The 18,528-nt window shown below is 35.5% G+C and overlaps 1 protein-coding gene across 4 annotated transcripts in view; it reads left to right on the forward strand.

Moving 5' to 3' along the window:
• LOC139976845 (uncharacterized) overlaps positions 1-17,465 on the forward strand; it is a 31,373-nt gene extending 13,908 nt beyond the window's left edge. Inside the window, exons 5-11 of one of the 4 annotated variants that reach the window (XM_071985677.1) lie at positions 1,384-1,464; positions 6,835-6,966; positions 9,204-9,331; positions 10,600-10,635; positions 12,726-12,851; positions 13,369-13,476; positions 17,042-17,465. In XM_071985677.1, the coding sequence (XP_071841778.1) occupies positions 1,384-1,464; positions 6,835-6,966; positions 9,204-9,331; positions 10,600-10,635; positions 12,726-12,851; positions 13,369-13,476; positions 17,042-17,069 (639 nt within the window). In that variant the 3' untranslated portion in view covers positions 17,070-17,465. The remainder of the gene's footprint in view (positions 1-1,383; positions 1,465-6,834; positions 6,967-9,203; positions 9,332-10,599; positions 10,636-12,725; positions 12,852-13,368; positions 13,477-17,041) is intronic. The other 3 variants (XM_071985684.1, XM_071985691.1, XM_071985702.1) reach the window with 3 other exon arrangements.
• The last annotated feature ends 1,063 nt before the right edge of the window (positions 17,466-18,528 follow it).

The following is an 18,528-nucleotide window of genomic DNA, read 5'->3' on the forward strand; positions in this document are numbered from 1 at the left end:
ATACATTGAAAGGGAACTTCATACTTTTCCAGTCATTGAATTTCACATCCATTTGTCAAGTATTTCTCGACATTGTAGACTTTTTAAGTTGGTTCATGAATACTGCCCTCATTGATTACAATCGCTTGTAAGCTTCAGTTTTGTAGCTGAAGTTGATTCCTGGCTCTGCTTGATATTTCGAAACATTTTTTCAAATAAAAAAGTGCATGAGGGTCACTTCAAGGGTATTACTTTGAAATGGTATGCCAGCAGTAAGTATTATTGATTTGATTCAGTGAACCTGAAGGCCTGGCAAATAGCAATCAATGGAACGGTTGGTAAAGCAGCTGGTTCTGTTCAATAGCTAATACAACCATATTCCACATCACACTAGATTCACATCAGAAGCAGATTTGATGTAACTTGTGTACAAATGCTCAGCACTCCTTCTCTGCCAGAATGGTAGTTTAGTTTCTTCATGAATCAGTTAGTCAAAGTAGCAAACTGGGTAGGACTTTTGTAAAAATATACTTAGCCAGTGAATTGCAAATAAAATAGGAATAGACAAAAGTAGGTGTTGCTTCTTTGCATGGAAACACTATCTGGGGGTTACATTTCATTTTGTGGTAAAGTATATGTGTGTACAAAGTTATTTATTTATTTATTTATTTGTTTATTTATACATATCAAATACAACCTTTTGCTTTAAGAACCTTTGTTTTGAGGCCAATTTTTATCTCAATATTACAAAAGAAAATTGAAATTAAAATAAATGAGTCATTAAAATACCTCCCTCTGATTAAAAAATCTGTTATGAAAAACTGAGCATTAAGAAGTGAAGTACTCTGAAAGTTGAAGTAAAGATTGGAACTTGATTGCAAAGATTGGCTACGTTTAAATTGAAATTATTTTCTCAACCGATGAATGACAACTCATGAAGGATGCCATACTGGATGGTGAAGTACAGTAGTTACCTTATTATAAAATGATATTATTCAACTAATTTGTGCTTCTTGTATAGTTGTGAAGTAGAATGTAAATGGACATTCACTTACTTCTATCAACCACCTGAATGAATATGGAATCAGAAAAAAGTGAAATTAAATGCTTAAATTACATGGGCTACACAACATCATTGTTGTGAGTTTACAACAACTTATGGACAATAGAATTTACAAACAGGTTTGAAACTTGACAAAATTTCTGATTCAAACATTAAATGAAAAACATTTTCTCTGACTAGTGTTGGCACTGCAACTTTAAGAAAAATCAAATTTTGGTTAGAATTTGTATAGTGTTTGCACTACAATCGTCCTCTCACATCTGTATAATTGAGATTATGAAAATAGTTTCCAGCCGTGTGGATTAACAGGGTCAAGTTGTTTGTTCATGCAAATTATTAAGCAGGTCAATGGAATTATGAAGAGGAAAAAAGTTTCACCCCAAAAGAGTCGAGCGGCTAGTGCTATGCCTGCAACCAATCAGGTATGTTTTGTTTGAAGTGGCCATAGCTTTAGTGCACCATTAACTACGGACATCACTTGTTCAATGTGATTTTCTTCGTTTGGACTCGTTTTTGTATTAACATAGTGGAAAGATCGCAATTAAAATTCTCGAACTTCTTTTGCACTGTCCGTTTCATTTAAGTTTCATAGGAAAGTGTACAGCAAGGAATAATTTCTCTAATATAAACATTTGGGAAATCTTGGAAAGATGAGGTAACTTACACTAAATATTCACCATGTGATAGCAGTTTACCTGGTCAGGTAGTTTATATCCCATGATGAGAAAATTAATATTAACAGAAAGAAATTTGATTGGTTTACTGTATTTTCTGGAGGACCTGACTTTTGCATTGTGCAATATTTTGAATATTTAAAAAAAGCTTTTTGCGGCATGCCACAAAGATGTCGTATACACTCAACCTTTATGCCAGAAGCCAGGGTGGGTTTGTTGCTTCAATCCATAGGTTTGAGCTGTGTCATCAAGTAATACTGTAATACTGCCCTCATTTGCCTTAAGTTCAGAAGTATTTTGATTTTCTTTAAGAGTGCCCTCTATTATGTTTGTTACATATATATAAAGTCACCAAGAATTTTCAATTTGGAATTTGACCGAAATAAAAAATTCCTTGTCATCATAGATGTTTCTGACAAAGTCATCATTTACATGTGGTTTGGAAACACAACGAGAAATCCCTGTTTTCTTCTTAATTTTATATGTAGATATATATGTAGATATATATGTAGATATATATATATATATATATCTATCTGTATAAATATATATATATATATATATATATATATATCTATCTATATACATATATATATATATATATAGATATATATATATATATATATATATATATATAGATATAGATATAGACATGTATGTATGTACATATCAGGGTATACTAGATTATTTTCTTTCATACATGCCAAAACTGACATAATGTATTCAATATAATTAGTCAGCTTTTAGTAGCTTTCTGGTTGAACCCCTGAGCCTTTCTTTCTTATCTTATTGTTTCATTTTGCATTTGTATTTTATGGTTCAAATAAAGTTCGGATTCAATTCAGGAACTTGTCATAAGTTGCAGCATTGATCTACTGATATGTTAAAGTAAATGAAGATGGATGTAGACAATTATAAACCATGATTCCCTTCAAGTTCTTCACTCTGCTGAGTAGACTAGAAGGTATATGTTATAGTGATTGAACAGTATGATATGGAATCTCTTTTCACCTAACCCTTCTCCCTTGCTTTCTCACTGCCCCCAACCCCACCCCCCACTCACCCCCTCCCCTCCCCGACTTCTATTCTGTGATAAAGAAACCTTTTTTTTCTGGGTTGGTAGTCTTGCAATGAAATGTGTATTCTTGTTAGAATTGTGGTATTAGCCATTTTACAATTCCTCATGACAACATGGTGCAATATAGTATGGAAGGACCAGTAAAGTTTGAATTAAGTCTTTTCTTTTAACTATCCTAGCCTTTCTCATAGCTAATTTATATCCATGATTCTCATTGTGGCTTTTGTTTTTTTATATACTCGAGGATTTTGCTAAAAGATTGCTTCAATCTCCACAATGAGTGTGCAGCATATCACATGAAAACTGGTTTTACTTCTTAGCCTTTGTATATTTAAGTATGTTCTTGTTTTATTTATTTTACTATGTTGTTCCTAGTATCTCGGACCAAAAATATTTTTACTGCCAAGGCATAGTTAGATATCGAGTGTCTCAGGTTATGTTTCTCAGAGGAGTTTTTAAAGTTCCTTTTAATGAGGGCCATTGGTATTTAGTTTCCTATCAGTTAAAGATCATTGCTTGACGAAGCTATTACTTTTGTTTTATGTGTTCTTGCTGGTAGGATACATTTCATTGCTGCTTATAATTCCTAGAGCTTACTACAATTGAAGAAGATATTCCTATAGTAAGTAACCACTGTGAGTCTGTGTATTCCATATCAGGAGTCTATGACTGTGATGTCACAGTATGATTAGTAAATCCAGCATTTCATGTAAATCAGATCAGTAAAATTTCACATTAGTTGCCAAGTTGTTGACAAGTATGTGTAAGTTAGAGAACCTTGTCTGGGTCATCACAACCTGATAAGAAGCTGAGTTGTCTGTATCATATCATTAAACTTTTTGTAGTACAGTAGCCTTTTTTGGTTTCGATGATAATTGTAACCTTTGCATTCATGATGGCGTATGTGTGTGTGAGTGCGTTGCCCAGCTTGTAAACACGATATCTCAAGAAGAGAAGGTCACACCAATTTCATATTTGGTGTGTAGAAATACCACATTAACTTAAAAAAGCCTATTGTTTTTGGTGGAGGTGAAAGGTCACCAGGGGTCAAATTTTGAAAACCTTTTAAACACAATATCTCAAGATGGGAATCATGGGCAGACTTGATATTTAATGTGTATAAGTACCACATTGAGTACAAAAAGTCTATCGTTTTTGGTGGAGGGCAAAGGTCATTTGGGGTCACCAGGGGTCAAACTGTGAAAACCTTGTAAACATGATATCTCAATACTGGAAGCTTGGGCCGACCTCTAATTTAGTGTGTCAAAGTACCACGTTGAGTTACATTAGGCTTTTGTTTTTGGTGGAGGTCAAAGGTCATTTGGGGGCATCAGAGGTCAAATCGTGAATCCCTTTTAAACATGTACACCCTCACTATACATTACTTCAGATTCATGAAGAAAACTGCTCATGTTACATCATCAAAACCACAATGCATTCACATTTGCATTCTGGTTACCTTCGTGCTGGAAACAGTTCAAAGGAAAGACTGAAAAAGAAGGTGTCAGATCTGATGTTTTGCCAGCTTTTCTTTTCATTTTGAATAACTAAAAGTTGGAAAATTATCAAAACCACAATGCATTCACATTTGCATTCTGGTTACCTTCGTGCTGGAAACAGTTCAAAGGGAAGACTGAAAGAGAAGGTGTCAGATCTGATGTTTTGCCTGCTTTTCTTTTCATTTTGAATGACTAAAAGTTGGAAAGTGATCTACTTTGCAGTTGAATTTACAGTATATACTTGGGTATAGTTAGAAGTTCAATTGGATATGAGTTACTAAGCAAGAAATTTGGTACATTAAACTATGCAAGATAAACCAATCGGTGCCATATGATTCACAATGCTGGTATGTCTATCCGTTTCAAAACGTGATGATTAATCATTCTAATGCTACTTCAACGATGGTCAAAGTAGTACTGTGACTCCGGTCATTGGGTGAACTAGACCAGCTTGGACTCAAGGCCTATACTCTGCTCACCATTGAGAAGTCTACGCTGTTTTTATCTGCTAATACTTTAACTTTGTGAAGTGTTTATTGCCTAAGCCAATTTTTACTATATATGTTAAGTGCTTCTTCCACATCACTGTTGCACAATTTTCTCAGTTTTGCACATACACATACACGCTCAAATGTTGAAGTCCTCACAGTGCTGGTTGAAGATGTGCACATTTCAATACTAATTGATCTAATTTATTGAAAATTAAATCTAACTGTAGACAATATGGGGTACATGGGTTCCATAGCTTTGATAGGGACTTTGTTTTGACACAGTTGACATCTTGAAACAGATTTACCAAGGCAGTTTTTTCTTTGAATTTCAGACTTTCTTGATTAGTTTATGATAGCTGTCGTGAGGAAGCAAAATACATTAGGAATGTTTATTGACTTTTATGCTATTTCCTTGTATATTTCCTTATAAACTGTGCTATGTGGTTATCGTGTTCACAGTTCACACTTCCTGTGGTTTGGTTTTCTTTTTGTTCATTGCCAATCAGTAACAATGAGAATTTTTCCATCCATAGGTAGATTCAGGTGTATTTTCAAAGAAGTCTATTGTATCTAAACTTTGGTGGTTTTTGTAAAGAAATAAAGTACTGATGAACCTTTCTCATTTCAATACATTTGCCTGTATTCAAGGATGATGCCAGACTTTATTTGACCCTGTTAGGTAATTCTGTCAGGACTGATCTACAGAAACATGTTTGATCTCTAGGGTAAACAAATATGTCACCACAACAACTGGTATTGTTCGATAATGGTGACAAACGCTTACAGTGACAAATGTCTATGCGGTTTGGGCTTCTTTTTTTCTTTTCTTTTTATAATCGTTTAATCGTGTTTTTCCTATTGTTGCTTTAGGCTTTTACATTTTATGGCTTATTGGTTCTATATATTTAATATTTCGGTTTTTGTTACTATTTGTTTTTAGGTTTTACATTTGTAAAGCGATTTGAGCAGCTTTGCTGATTATGCGCTGTATAAATATTACTTATTATTACTTAATATTACTTAGTGGAGTTACGACCTTCCCTACCGGTAGATCTACTGGACATACAATCAGCGTCCATAGACTAGTGGTTAGGGTTTCTGCATAAAAGCGGGAGTCCCAAGTTTTTTCACTGTTCTGGATTTTCCAACTCACTACAATTTCAATTATATATATCTATATATACCTTTGGTTGGTTGGCGTCTATCTTGGTGCAGAGTGCTCTATGTCCGGTGGACAGAGCGAAGTATAGGTGCTGAGTTGTCTGATGATCGCTCAAACGCATGAAACTCTGAGTAACAACTACTAGTATTCCACTAGTCTCAACTAATTCTCACATATGTATACATATATATATATATATATATATATATATATATATTTATATATTTATACATATATATATATATATATATATATATATATATATATATATATATATATATATATATATATATATATGTATATATATATATATATATATATATATATATATAAAATGGCAATTTCATTGATTTTGCGCAGGGGTTTAGTTCTATCAATTCAGCTATGTGATTTCATGGATAGGTTGACCAGATTCTGCCAGGAATAGAAAGAGATATCTAGTTGTAAAGGTCAGGAATCAAACTGCTCGAAACAGGGAAATATTTCCCTAACTTTGCACATTCGTTGAATTTTGCTGAATAATTCTACCATATCGGAGGAATAATCCATGAAAGTGTCTCAAGTGTTTCCCTGTGACAATTTTGGCTCTTTTCGTTCAAGCTTTGTAGATTACACTTGCGATTGACTTACAGACAGGGCAACTACAGTGTCTATCACACAACTACATTTGTATAACACAGTATGTGAATGTATGGAACATGCTTAGGTTACCGTACAGCACCATACTAGTCACATTTATTGATGCACTGCTCAATTTGACTAACAGTAAAATGTGAAAGTACCAATTCTGTAACTTATAGATGTATAATGGCATTAAAGATCCATGTATTTTATTTGCCTGAATTCTGAATAATTTTTGCATCTGTATTTTATTTATGATCAATATAGCAAAGAGGACCACCAGGCTTTAGACCTCACTCCAACAAAACACCTCTCCAAAGAGCTATGGAGAATGCTCATAAGAGGATCTACGGAGAACATCACTATCTCTTGTCAGCACAAAATGCACACCTAGGAAAGGTAAGAGCCATAATAATAAAAATAATTCTCAGTTCTTATATAGCGCAACTTACAATATCGTCTCCCCGCGCTGTACTTAACCCTGGTCATTGGTAACGTGTCACACCTATACACCAAAGTGTGCACAGTTCAAACAATCTCTCCTGGGGCACCACAGCCATGTGTCCCCTGGGGGACTTCCCATAGGGTACAGCCACAAACCGGCGCACGCAACTATATTTACAAGTCACCTTGCAAGTCCCCATTTATACACCTGGGTGAAGAGAGGCAATGGAGATAAAGTGCCTTGCCCAATTACACAACGTAATGAACTGGCCAGGGCTCGAACCTGTAATCCTTAGATCACAAGTCCACTGCCTTAACCACTTGACCACAATGCCCTCACCATGAGATCTGTAAGGTTAGTAACCTAAGTGTGAAAAGGTCAAAGACTAGAATTTAGGGCATGTTAGACATGGGGTTGGTGAGGTTAATAGTAACCAAGAGGTGCAGAATATTTACCAACTCAAAAAGGCATTTGAATCACAGGGCTGGTGAGCTTAGAAACTCTGAGATGAGGCACAGTTAACTGGAATATAGGGCATGTACGACATGGGGTTGGTGAGGTTGGTAGCCAAGAGGTGCAGAATATTTACTACTTCAAAGAGGCATTTGAATCACAGGGGAGGTGAGCTTAGAAATTCTGAGATGAGAAACTGTTTACTGGAATGTAGGGCATGTACGACATGGGGTTGGTGAGGTTGGTAGCCAAGGGGTGCAGAATATTTACCACTTCAAAGAGGCATTTGAATCACAGGGCTGGTGAGCTTAGAAACTCTGAGATGAGGCACAGTTAACTGGAATATAGGGCATTTAGGATATGGGGTTGGTGAGGATAGTAGCCAAGGGGTGCAGAATATTTACTACTTCAAAGAGGCATTTGAATCACAGGGCTGGTGAGCTTAGAAACTCTGAGATGAGGCACAGTTAACTGGAATATAGGGCATGTAGGACATGGGGTTGGTGAGGTTAGTAACCAAGGGGTGCAGAATATTTACCACTTCAAAGAGGCATTTGAATCACAGGGCTGGTGAGCTTAGAAACTCTGAGATGAGGCACAGTTAATTGGAATATAGGGCATTTAGGACATGGGGTTGGTGAGGATAGTAGCCAAGGGGTGCAGAATATTTACTACTTCAAAGAGGCATTTGAATCACAGGGCTGGTGAGCTTAGAAACTCTGAGATGAGGCACAGTTAACTGGAATATAGGGCATGTAGGACATGGGGTTGGTGAGGTTAGTAACCAAGGGGTGCAAAATATTTACTACTTCAAAGAGGCATTTGAATCACAGGGCTGGTGAGCTTAGAAACTCTGAGATGAGGCACAGTTAACTGGAATATAGGGCATGTATGACATGGGGTTGGTGAAGTTAGTAACCAAGAGCTGAGGAATGATTAAAAACTGGAATTTAAATCTTCCAGCTGGTTCTGTTGTCACAACACGAGGAGCACTTACAAACTAGAAGGTAAGGATTGTAAGACATGGGGTTGTACGATGTGAGATTGATGAGGTTATATGTGGATTGCAATCACAAACAAGGTTTGTACTATGATCACTGTACCAGATTATGTCAAGATTTGACCAAGCCGCCCATTATGCTTGCAGAATTTAATTGAAGGTAGTTCATTATTTTCACACAGGAAGTTCAAATAAGAATTTTCCTAAATATTTGTTCATGAAGTAAATAATCATGGATTAACCAATCATGACAACCGCTTGAATACTGTTCCTTGATGCAATACCAAAGACTTACATCAGGTTTTAAAGAATTGATCTTTTCACTAGAAGTCAGTGATAAACCTACTCGAACGTAATTGACGAACGGCATGGTGAAGGCTCCGTTTTAACTCAGATAGAAATTTGACTGATTTTTTTTACCCCGAATCACCTGCCCAGTGACTGGACTCATTATTGTTCCTCTAGTTTGACAAGTAACATCATTGGCATTGGTATCTAATCTCGTCCAGCAGTGCAGATGCATGTTCTGTGGATGTAAAGTATCTGTAAACTCCATTTGTCATTGATGATACTGTTACTGTCAATCAGTGTTTACACATGTCAGTAAATAAATTAATCATTTTGCTCATCAGTCTTAGAGAACAAGTTTGATTAAATATTAAGATGGTGCTGTAAAATCAATTCATCAGTTTTATTGTTGACTTAATGTAGTTTTGCCTATTCTTTTTTCCCCTACAGGTTGAAGCATCACCATCTGCCAAGGATACTCGATTTAGACAAACAAAGAGTGCTCATGCAAACAAATTGACCAATACCTATATATGGAAAGAGCGGCTAGATCACAATATTAAGCATCAACGTACTATGTGAGTCAGTAACTATATTATATATAATATTTGCTTTTTATATAGGGCTTTATACCAGGTCTCAAAGCCCTTTACATACGTTATATTACCTCTGGTCAATGATAACCTGTCCCAGAGACAATCCCTCCAGTCGGCAGCAGTTATATACTGCACCCAATGACAAGTTACCTGACAGGTACCCATTTAACCCCCCCCCCCCCCCCCCCGGTGGAAAGAGGCAAGCAAGATGAAAGCATCTTGCCCAAGGACACAACGTAATGAACCAGGCAGAAATCGAACCAGCAATCCTTGGATCACGAGTCCGAAGCCTTAGCCAATTGGCCACCATGCTCTCACAATATATTACAGTATTTGGCCAGAGTATAATGTCTGCTGTACCGGTAACCTATTAAGTTCCCTGTGTACTTAAATTGTCTGTTGTTTGAAACTGACACATTGCAAAAGTAGCTTAGATAAATAAAAAAATCCCCTCTCAAATACCACAATGCTTTTTGGTGTGTAGCAGTACTTCACTATCTATAACTTTGGGCACTTCCTGCTTACAGTGGAAGTTAAATGTGCTTTCCATTTGAAATATTCCTAATATATGCACCTCAATCCCTGCAATGCCTGTTTTCCAAATCACAAGTCCTCCAAGTGTGCATAATGTTCTAGTTATTTGCTATAATAGTAGAGAAGAAAATTGTGGGGAAACAATCATAGCAGTGTAAAATTTGAATTAAGGCCTTGTCTGTTCAATATTCTTCTTAGGTAGGAAAATTGTTTTAAACATTCTCTAGTCAAGGAAAGTAGGTGAAATATGATCAGGAAGAAGCACCATGGGACCTCTTTAAAGCCTGATTGTTTGATTGCAGTTGAACCAAAAGTGTTTTTATTCACCTTCTTAGAATCGCATAGGAGAATTAAGGGGCTACATTCAATGTTCAATGCTTCTGACATGAAACAGTTCAAGAGGGTCTACATTTGAATCAAATTATTGTCTTAGAGTCCCTTCATTATATGTTATGGTTTTAGCCATGCTGCACATTTATTTATTTTAGGGAATTATTCTATTTTTTATTCACCCATTTCCTACATTAGTCTGCTTGTTCAGTTTTGCTTGCCAGTAAATATTGACCTCATATCATCAATTGCCTACACTACTCACAGATTAACCCATTTGCACAGCCTTGCATTTGAAAGCCTTACACATCCTAATGTCTTACTCAATAGCTATGACCCAGAATCATGCAATGACTAACATTAAGTTCTGCACCATTTCCTAATAGGAACCATCTGATATATCCAGCGGATTGCAGCGAGGAGTAAGTATTCGCTCACCTATGCATGACCTCTTTCATAGTAGATTACATAGTCATTTAATTGAGCTTGAATTTAATTACCTCAGATTGTGCCAATGAACTTGACGACCTGGGGAATAGTAGTTGTACAAGCAATAGTCCCTATTGGGACAAGTTGAAGAATTGCCAATTGATGATGTCAGACAGGTAATAATCTGTTTACTTAACATTGTGTTAGTTTCATTAACAATACAGCGAACTGTGAGTCAGCTTTTAATTAGTATTACTGTGTTACAAGAGAGTGTTTGTGTAGTTTAATGCTACTCGCTTGACAAAATGAACAAAAATGTTATGAGTCTATGGGGAGCGACCCTTTGCACAAATCAACAGTTGTTCTCCCTGTTTAACATACTGAACTTGATTGCGTAGAAGAACAGCGGTGCTTTCGAGGGACTTGTGTGAATTGATCAGTGTAATTTGTGAAACTGATTATGCCAAAGACCAACAAACTATACATTGAAGTTCTTCTAAGAAACAAGACTTGATTTCATTGCTTCTGTATTCCAGTTATTATTTTACTTGATAAGCTGTTAGGTATTGCAGGAGAAGAAAAATAATCAGTCATGTTTCATGTCCTCATGACCAATTAAGTCAAAAGACTATAGCTTCCTTAATGATTGTATCATTAATTAAACCTGCAATAGAAAGCATTCATGGTTTAATATTTAACATCTGTCTGGTAGTATTTCTCATATATACCGCTAACTGGTATCCTATTACTTTGAAGATTCTAAACCCCTTTAATCTGCACATCATTACATCACTTTAACCTCTCGGTCCTTTAGCACCCTGACGTCCCTCTGGGCCCTAGACAAAAAGGTGACCAAGATTGCCAGATTTGGAAAGCTTCTTTTTTTTAATTTTTTTAATTTTTAAAAAGTTTTACTTTTTTTTAATACTATTAGATGTTGTCTGGACAATGAGATTTCATTTTTGTGGCACTTTGTCCATTTAAAGTAGTCAGTTGCTGTGACAAAAACATACCTCTTACATTTACTTTACCATATTCAATGGGGCATCATTGTTGTCTGACCTTATACCGCAACGTGGAGTAATCATTATAAGTTGAAAGTTAAAGTATAACAGTAGCTAACTTGGTTACTATAAAAACAGGTCACTCAAAGAGTAAAGGAATGATACAAACATTAGAGACAGATTTATGTATCAATTCAAGCCCACAGAAATCTCAGAGACAATGTTGACTCTCATCAAATGCTGACCATTCTGTCTTGAATGCATTTTATATGGTCAGTCATGAGATGGACCGGCTATTGCCTAATCTGGCTTTGGTTCAAAGCAATTCTTTATTCCTATTCACTCTATTTCACTTTATAGTATGTCACATTTCAGAGACTATTTATGTTCACTGATGTATGTTCACTCATGTTGTTTTTCTACCATGAGTGTCACAATGCCATTGCTAATTCCTGAAACCTTTCCATTTTTTTTTTTTCCGGTCTTTATGTATATAAATATATATATATATATATATATATATATATATATATATATATATATATATATATATATATATATATATATATATATATATATATATATATATATATATATATATATATATATATATATATATATATATATATATATATATATATATATATAGTAATGGTAATGCAAAATATTTCACCAAAACAGAACTAGTATTGTTTGATACAAGTAACAAACACCTACAGTGGAATTACGACCTTCCTTACCGGTTTCGTACCTCTGGACATACAATCAGTGTCCATAGCCTAGTGGTTAGGGTGTCCGCATATAAAGCGGGAGGCCCGGGTTCGAATCCCAGTGGAGGCTGGAAGTTTTTGCACTGTTCTGGATTTTACAACTCATTACAATTTAAATTTATATATATATACATATATATATATACAAACACACACATATATATTGCTTTGGTGCCTATGTGACTGTGAGGTATTGCTATGTATTGACATCATTAATCTTGTTAGCATGTGGTATTGTCATCTTTCATTCATATCATTGTCATCATTTCATTCACATCTCAAGCCTAGCTGCTTACCTCTTTTTCACAGGAGTGCCAAATTGGTTAGCAAGTTGTCTTCATCATCTACTAATACCATTGATCCATCTGTGCAAATTCTCAGCAAGGCTGAACTCAGACATACTCAGCTCCAAAACTCTTATTCCGAGCTATTCAGGTAAATTTTCTCCCTGGACATCTCGACTTATTCCTCCTTCCCAGAGAACCGGCATGAACGATTGTTAAAGGAATTTACTCAACATTTTTATTCCTAGATATTGCAAAAAAAGACCAAAACTATCAGCTCAAAGATTGTTCTTTTGTTATTGTCATGTCATGTACCCAGGGTTTAATTTCAATTGACTAATTTTCCCAATTCAGAAGATTGTTAAACTAAAACAGTTAATCCAATGAGTCCAGTAACATCTATGTAATTGTTCCTTTTCTTACTAAGCGTAACATATTTTAAACATGGTGAACAAATTCTTGATAAAGTAAATATAAGTAATGTAAGAAATAGAAATTAGTGCAGTATTTACAACAGTGTTGCAATAATAGCTCATTTTAAGTAATTTTCACGATTTGCAAGCTGTTAAAACTGCAGAATTGCAGTATTTTGGCCTGGTTACCAGACTTTTGTTGTAAATTTTTCTGTGATCGAAAGTTTAACATGTATATTTTTGATAATCTTACAGATTGGCCAGGCAGAAGAAACTACAACTAAAGACTGTGACGGACAAGTACTACACAATGTCTGATTTTAAAGCTCCTTTAGAAACCAACAATGCTCTCCGAACTCAGAGGTAATCACTATAAACCAAATTGTCTACAGTTCATGCATTAACATTCGTATTACTATTAAAGTAGGGATCCTCACTGGGCTTGTGTATATCCCTATGTAATGATCATTATTAGCCTTAGACACTCGTAATAAAGCATTCTTCTCATGCTTTGATTAATTCCAGGGTATGTATCTATCTAGGTATGTAATGATGATTATTAGCCATTGACACTTCTAAAGCATTTCTCTCATGCTTTGTTGGGTTCAAATACTAATGTTGGTTTGTTTAATTCTAGGGTATGTATCTATTTAGGTATGTAATGATGATTATTAGCCATTGACACTCCTAAAGCATTCATCTCATGCTTTGATTAATTCCAGGGTATGTATCTATCTAGGTATGTAATGATGATTATTAGCCATTGACACTCCTAAAGCATATCTCTCATGCTTTGTTGGGTTCAAATACTAATGTTGGTTTGTTTAATTCTAGGGTATGTATCTATTTAGGTATGTAATGATGATTATTAGCCATTGACACTCCTAAAGCATTCATCTCATGCTTTGATTAATTCCAGGGTATGTATCTATCTAGGTATGTAATGATGATTATTAGCCATTGACACTTCTAAAGCATTTCTCTCATGCTTTGTTGGGTTCAAATACTAATGTTGGTTTGTTTAATTCTAGGGTATGTATCTATTTAGGTATGTAATGATGATTATTAGCCATTGACACTCCTAAAGCATTCATCTCATGCTTTGATTAATTCCAGGGTATGTATCTATCTAGGTATGTAATGATGATTATTAGCCATTGACACTCCTAAAGCATATCTCTCATGCTTTGTTGGGTTCAAATACTAATGTTGGTTTGTTTAATTCTAGGGTATGTATCTATTTAGGTATGTAATGATGATTATTAGCCATTGACACTCCTAAAGCATTCATCTCATGCTTTGATTAATTCCAGGGTATGTATCTATCTAGGTATGTAATGATGATTATTAGCCATTGACACTCCTAAAGCATATCTCTCATGCTTTGTTGGGTTCAAATACTAATGTTGGTTTGTTTAATTCTAGGGTATGTATCTATTTAGGTATGTAATGATGATTATTAGCCATTGACACTCCTAAAGCATTCATCTCATGCTTTGATTAATTCCAGGGTATGTATCTATCTAGGTATGTAATGATGATTATTAGCCATTGACACTCCTAAAGCATATCTCTCATGCTTTGTTGGGTTCAAATACTAATGTTGGTTTGTTTAATTCTAGGGTATGTATCTATTTAGGTATGTAATGATGATTATTAGCCATTGACACTCCTAAAGCATTCATCTCATGCTTTGATTAATTCCAGGGTATGTATCTATCTAGGTATGTAATGATGATTATTAGCCATTGACACTTCTAAAGCATTTCTCTCATGCTTTGTTGGGTTCAAATACTAATGTTGGTTTGTTTAATTCTAGGGTATGTATCTATTTAGGTATGTAATGATGATTATTAGCCATTGACACTCCTAAAGCATTCATCTCATGCTTTGATTAATTCCAGGGTATGTATCTATCTAGGTATGTAATGATGATTATTAGCCATTGACACTTCTAAAGCATTTCTCTCATGCTTTGTTGGGTTCAAATACTAATGTTGGTTTGTTTAATTCTAGGGTATGTATCTATTTAGGTATGTAATGATGATTATTAGCCATTGACACTCCTAAAGCATTCATCTCATGCTTTGATTAATTCCAGGGTATGTATCTATCTAGGTATGTAATGATGATTATTAGCCATTGACACTCCTAAAGCATATCTCTCATGCTTTGTTGGGTTCAAATACTAATGTTGGTTTGTTTGTAGGATCTATTATGATTTCAACACTCATAAATGAGTTGCAGCAACACTGCTGAAGGCCAGCTAAGCTTCTATTTGAGAAATTTGTTTTGATTGGCAATATTTCTGAGCATTTTACCCATTTTGTCTATGCAAGAAATACAAGAAATAGGCGGCTAACGGTGTCATTTCCTTTCCTCCGATCTCCTCTTGTCCTTGCCTTATGCTCCTTCATAGCAGACATTGTTTGTTACAATGTTAAAATGTTGTATTCCTTCAAAGAGGACACACTGTCACCAATTTATTTTATGCAACAGATGGTTGTACTTACTAGGAGGGATAAGCTTTTCCCCATTGCAAAAAACAAAGAACCAACAGTACTGTAGGCTATATGCACTTAGTAGTTTTAATTCATGCAATAATAGAACAAACATGTAAGAAAGTACACCTCTGCTAAAATCTGCTTAATATTTGTAGATATCACGTTTGAATTGTGCTGACCCAAAATTGCTCTCAAAATTTGCACCCACACAATAATGGAATGAACTGCCACTTGTTTACAACCACAGAGAAACGTTAATGAGCAGAAATCAGAATGGGCTTCAACAATATAGGTCATTCTCACATGTGGTATTAAACACAAACTGTGGAAAAGTTCAAATTGCAAATCTGTCTAGTATTCATGTACAGAGAATGACATCAAACTAGATAAAAAGCCTGAATAACAAGTAAATATTTGACTTGATCAAGTCTCCAACGGGTGGAACTATTTCCGAAAATGAGGGATGACATTTTGCTACACACATCAAAACGCATACTGGTCGTGAATACTAAATAGTTGAAAAACCTATTTCATGATCTTTGCATATGACCTATGGCCTACATTTCATTATAACTGAAAACTACAGAAGGCCCTGGTTTGGGCCCTCACAATACGACAAAAATATTTTTACTGCACAACTTTGGTTCACCAGCAGTCAAACGTTATATTCACAACATTGCAGCAGATTTAGAAAAATGCTCTAGGAGGAATCGCATTTTTTACGTTTTCAGAAAATGACCTCTCGTGACCTCCAATGACCTTCAAATTTATAATATATGATTGCACGTATGAAAACTTAACTCTCAAAAGCTACTGACAAAATTTCAGCCAAACCAAATTGAAAAATGACAGTCATTCAAAACATAGTGGCAAAAGGCTACAGCACTTCCTCAGAACCACACAATTGCTATAGCACAGCTGAAAGCTGCTTAGCTGAACAATTTCAGCTGAGCTAAGAATTATTCCGGAGAAGTGCATCATCAGGATGCAGCAGCCCTGTATGGAAGCATATTAAAGGGTGTGAAGACTCGCGCAAAAAGAAACGTCTAATGCGGGTAATTTGACCTAGTTTCGAATGAGGTGTAACAGAAGTGTTAAACAACCACCATCGATCCCAGAAAATACACACACAGCTTGCTACCGTCGGTAATTAGACACTAGTGTACAGCCAGTACATACAGCTGTGGTCAATACCCACAGCACAGTGTACAAACGATACAGCGATGGACATCTCAGGTCCAGCTAAATATAACAAGGTATCACGTTTCATGACTGTCTGCATTTTGTAGCGACATGAACAAAACGTCACTTGCAAGCAGCAGAAAGTTAACTTTTTCAGATGGCCGCACGCGGTTTGGGGCGAATCTTCAATGCCTTTAAATGGTCAGAGCTACAGAACTTCTTTTACGTTTGATTTATTTCAGGAGGAGAGTGGGCCAGAAGGAGAATTGATGGATTGGGAAGTAATTATCTCGAAGGGCCTTGTTATCTCTTTGGCAGAGTTCCAGACCTGTCACAGGTTAATATGAGAAGCATAAATGTGAGAGCCTCTTGTAATCGTTGTAATACCCAATTTGAGGCACCCGAGCTTCATGAAGAACAAAGGCTACTTATATTAGTATATATTATGAAATTGGAAATCATTCCACAATAAATCTACTACATATGTATGCTGCACTACATTGTCAAATAATAAGTGATTTTGTTTTTTGCAATTGGGAGTCAAGTGTAATGTAATATCCTGACAAAGTGCTTCAAAATATGCTTGATAAATATGGAGAATTGTATGTGCACTAAACCCCTTTGGAGCTGCATACAGTATGCTGTGCTGGTTTAGAGGGGGGGGGGGGGGGGGGGGGGGGGGGAACTAAGGTACCTGTCTTGTTATGGTCACATGAGCTGTATAATTGTGTGTGTGGAATATTACACCAGTCAAACAGTCTTCTTTCAGATACAGGGACACAGACACACAAGGTGCCTCTAGTTATTTTCACATTAGTGTCACAACAAAGGGTTATTGTCATAATAAAGTTTGCTACATTTTGCGAAGCAAATATCAACACTTGCCTGCAACACCTTCCACAGAATATGAAAACTCAGTTGAAATTAAATGTAATTTTAGAGCAAATAGTAACAAAGTACCAATCCAAGTGGTTTTTGGGGGGTGATCATTACAGCAAATGTATGTTGTATATAAGTATAAAGTTTGGTAGGTACCAACCTCTGAAAAAGTTTGCTTTGAGGAGGGTATCTATATGATCGGGACTCAGTCTGTCTTGCTGCAGTGTAAAAAAGTTGGTTGCATATGAAGGATAATTTCTGTCACAAAGAATTTATGCATTTGTGAAAAACCTTGTTTTATTTTGGTCTCCGGTATTGATGTTTTGAAGAATTGCAAATATTGACAAATACACAGGTGTACAGCAGGTACATTTCACCATGTACAGAAATGAACTTTAACATTTCAATTATATACTTTGATAACCTCTATGTAGAAGATTTTATTATAATTGACTGGAGATGGAAATGATTTGTGAATTGACTTCATGCCTTGCGATGTTTGATTCATTAACAAAACTTTCTGTACTATTCTTATAAGGTAAATTTCTGTGTAGTATCATTTCATTCATGATGGTCAATAAGTGTATGGTACTTACATATATGGTACATATATGGTCAAACTTAAGGTCTGTCCACTAAATCAAATCAAACTAAAATTGTTTTCCGCTAAAATGCCACATTGGGGTGTTTATCCTCATCACGATAATTAAAGCACTTCAGAGGAACAAAAATACTGCAGTATTTGGTTGACAGTTTTAGGCTATCTACTAGTATTGTGTTCATTATTTTGTGACATTCTTTGCATACACAAGTACTATTCATGCAGACCTACATTGAGCATGGATGTTTG

The sequence above is a fragment of the Apostichopus japonicus genome, chromosome 2, assembly GCF_037975245.1.
Source record: "Apostichopus japonicus isolate 1M-3 chromosome 2, ASM3797524v1, whole genome shotgun sequence".
In the NCBI taxonomy this organism is placed as follows: Eukaryota; Metazoa; Echinodermata; class Holothuroidea; order Aspidochirotida; family Stichopodidae; genus Apostichopus; species Apostichopus japonicus.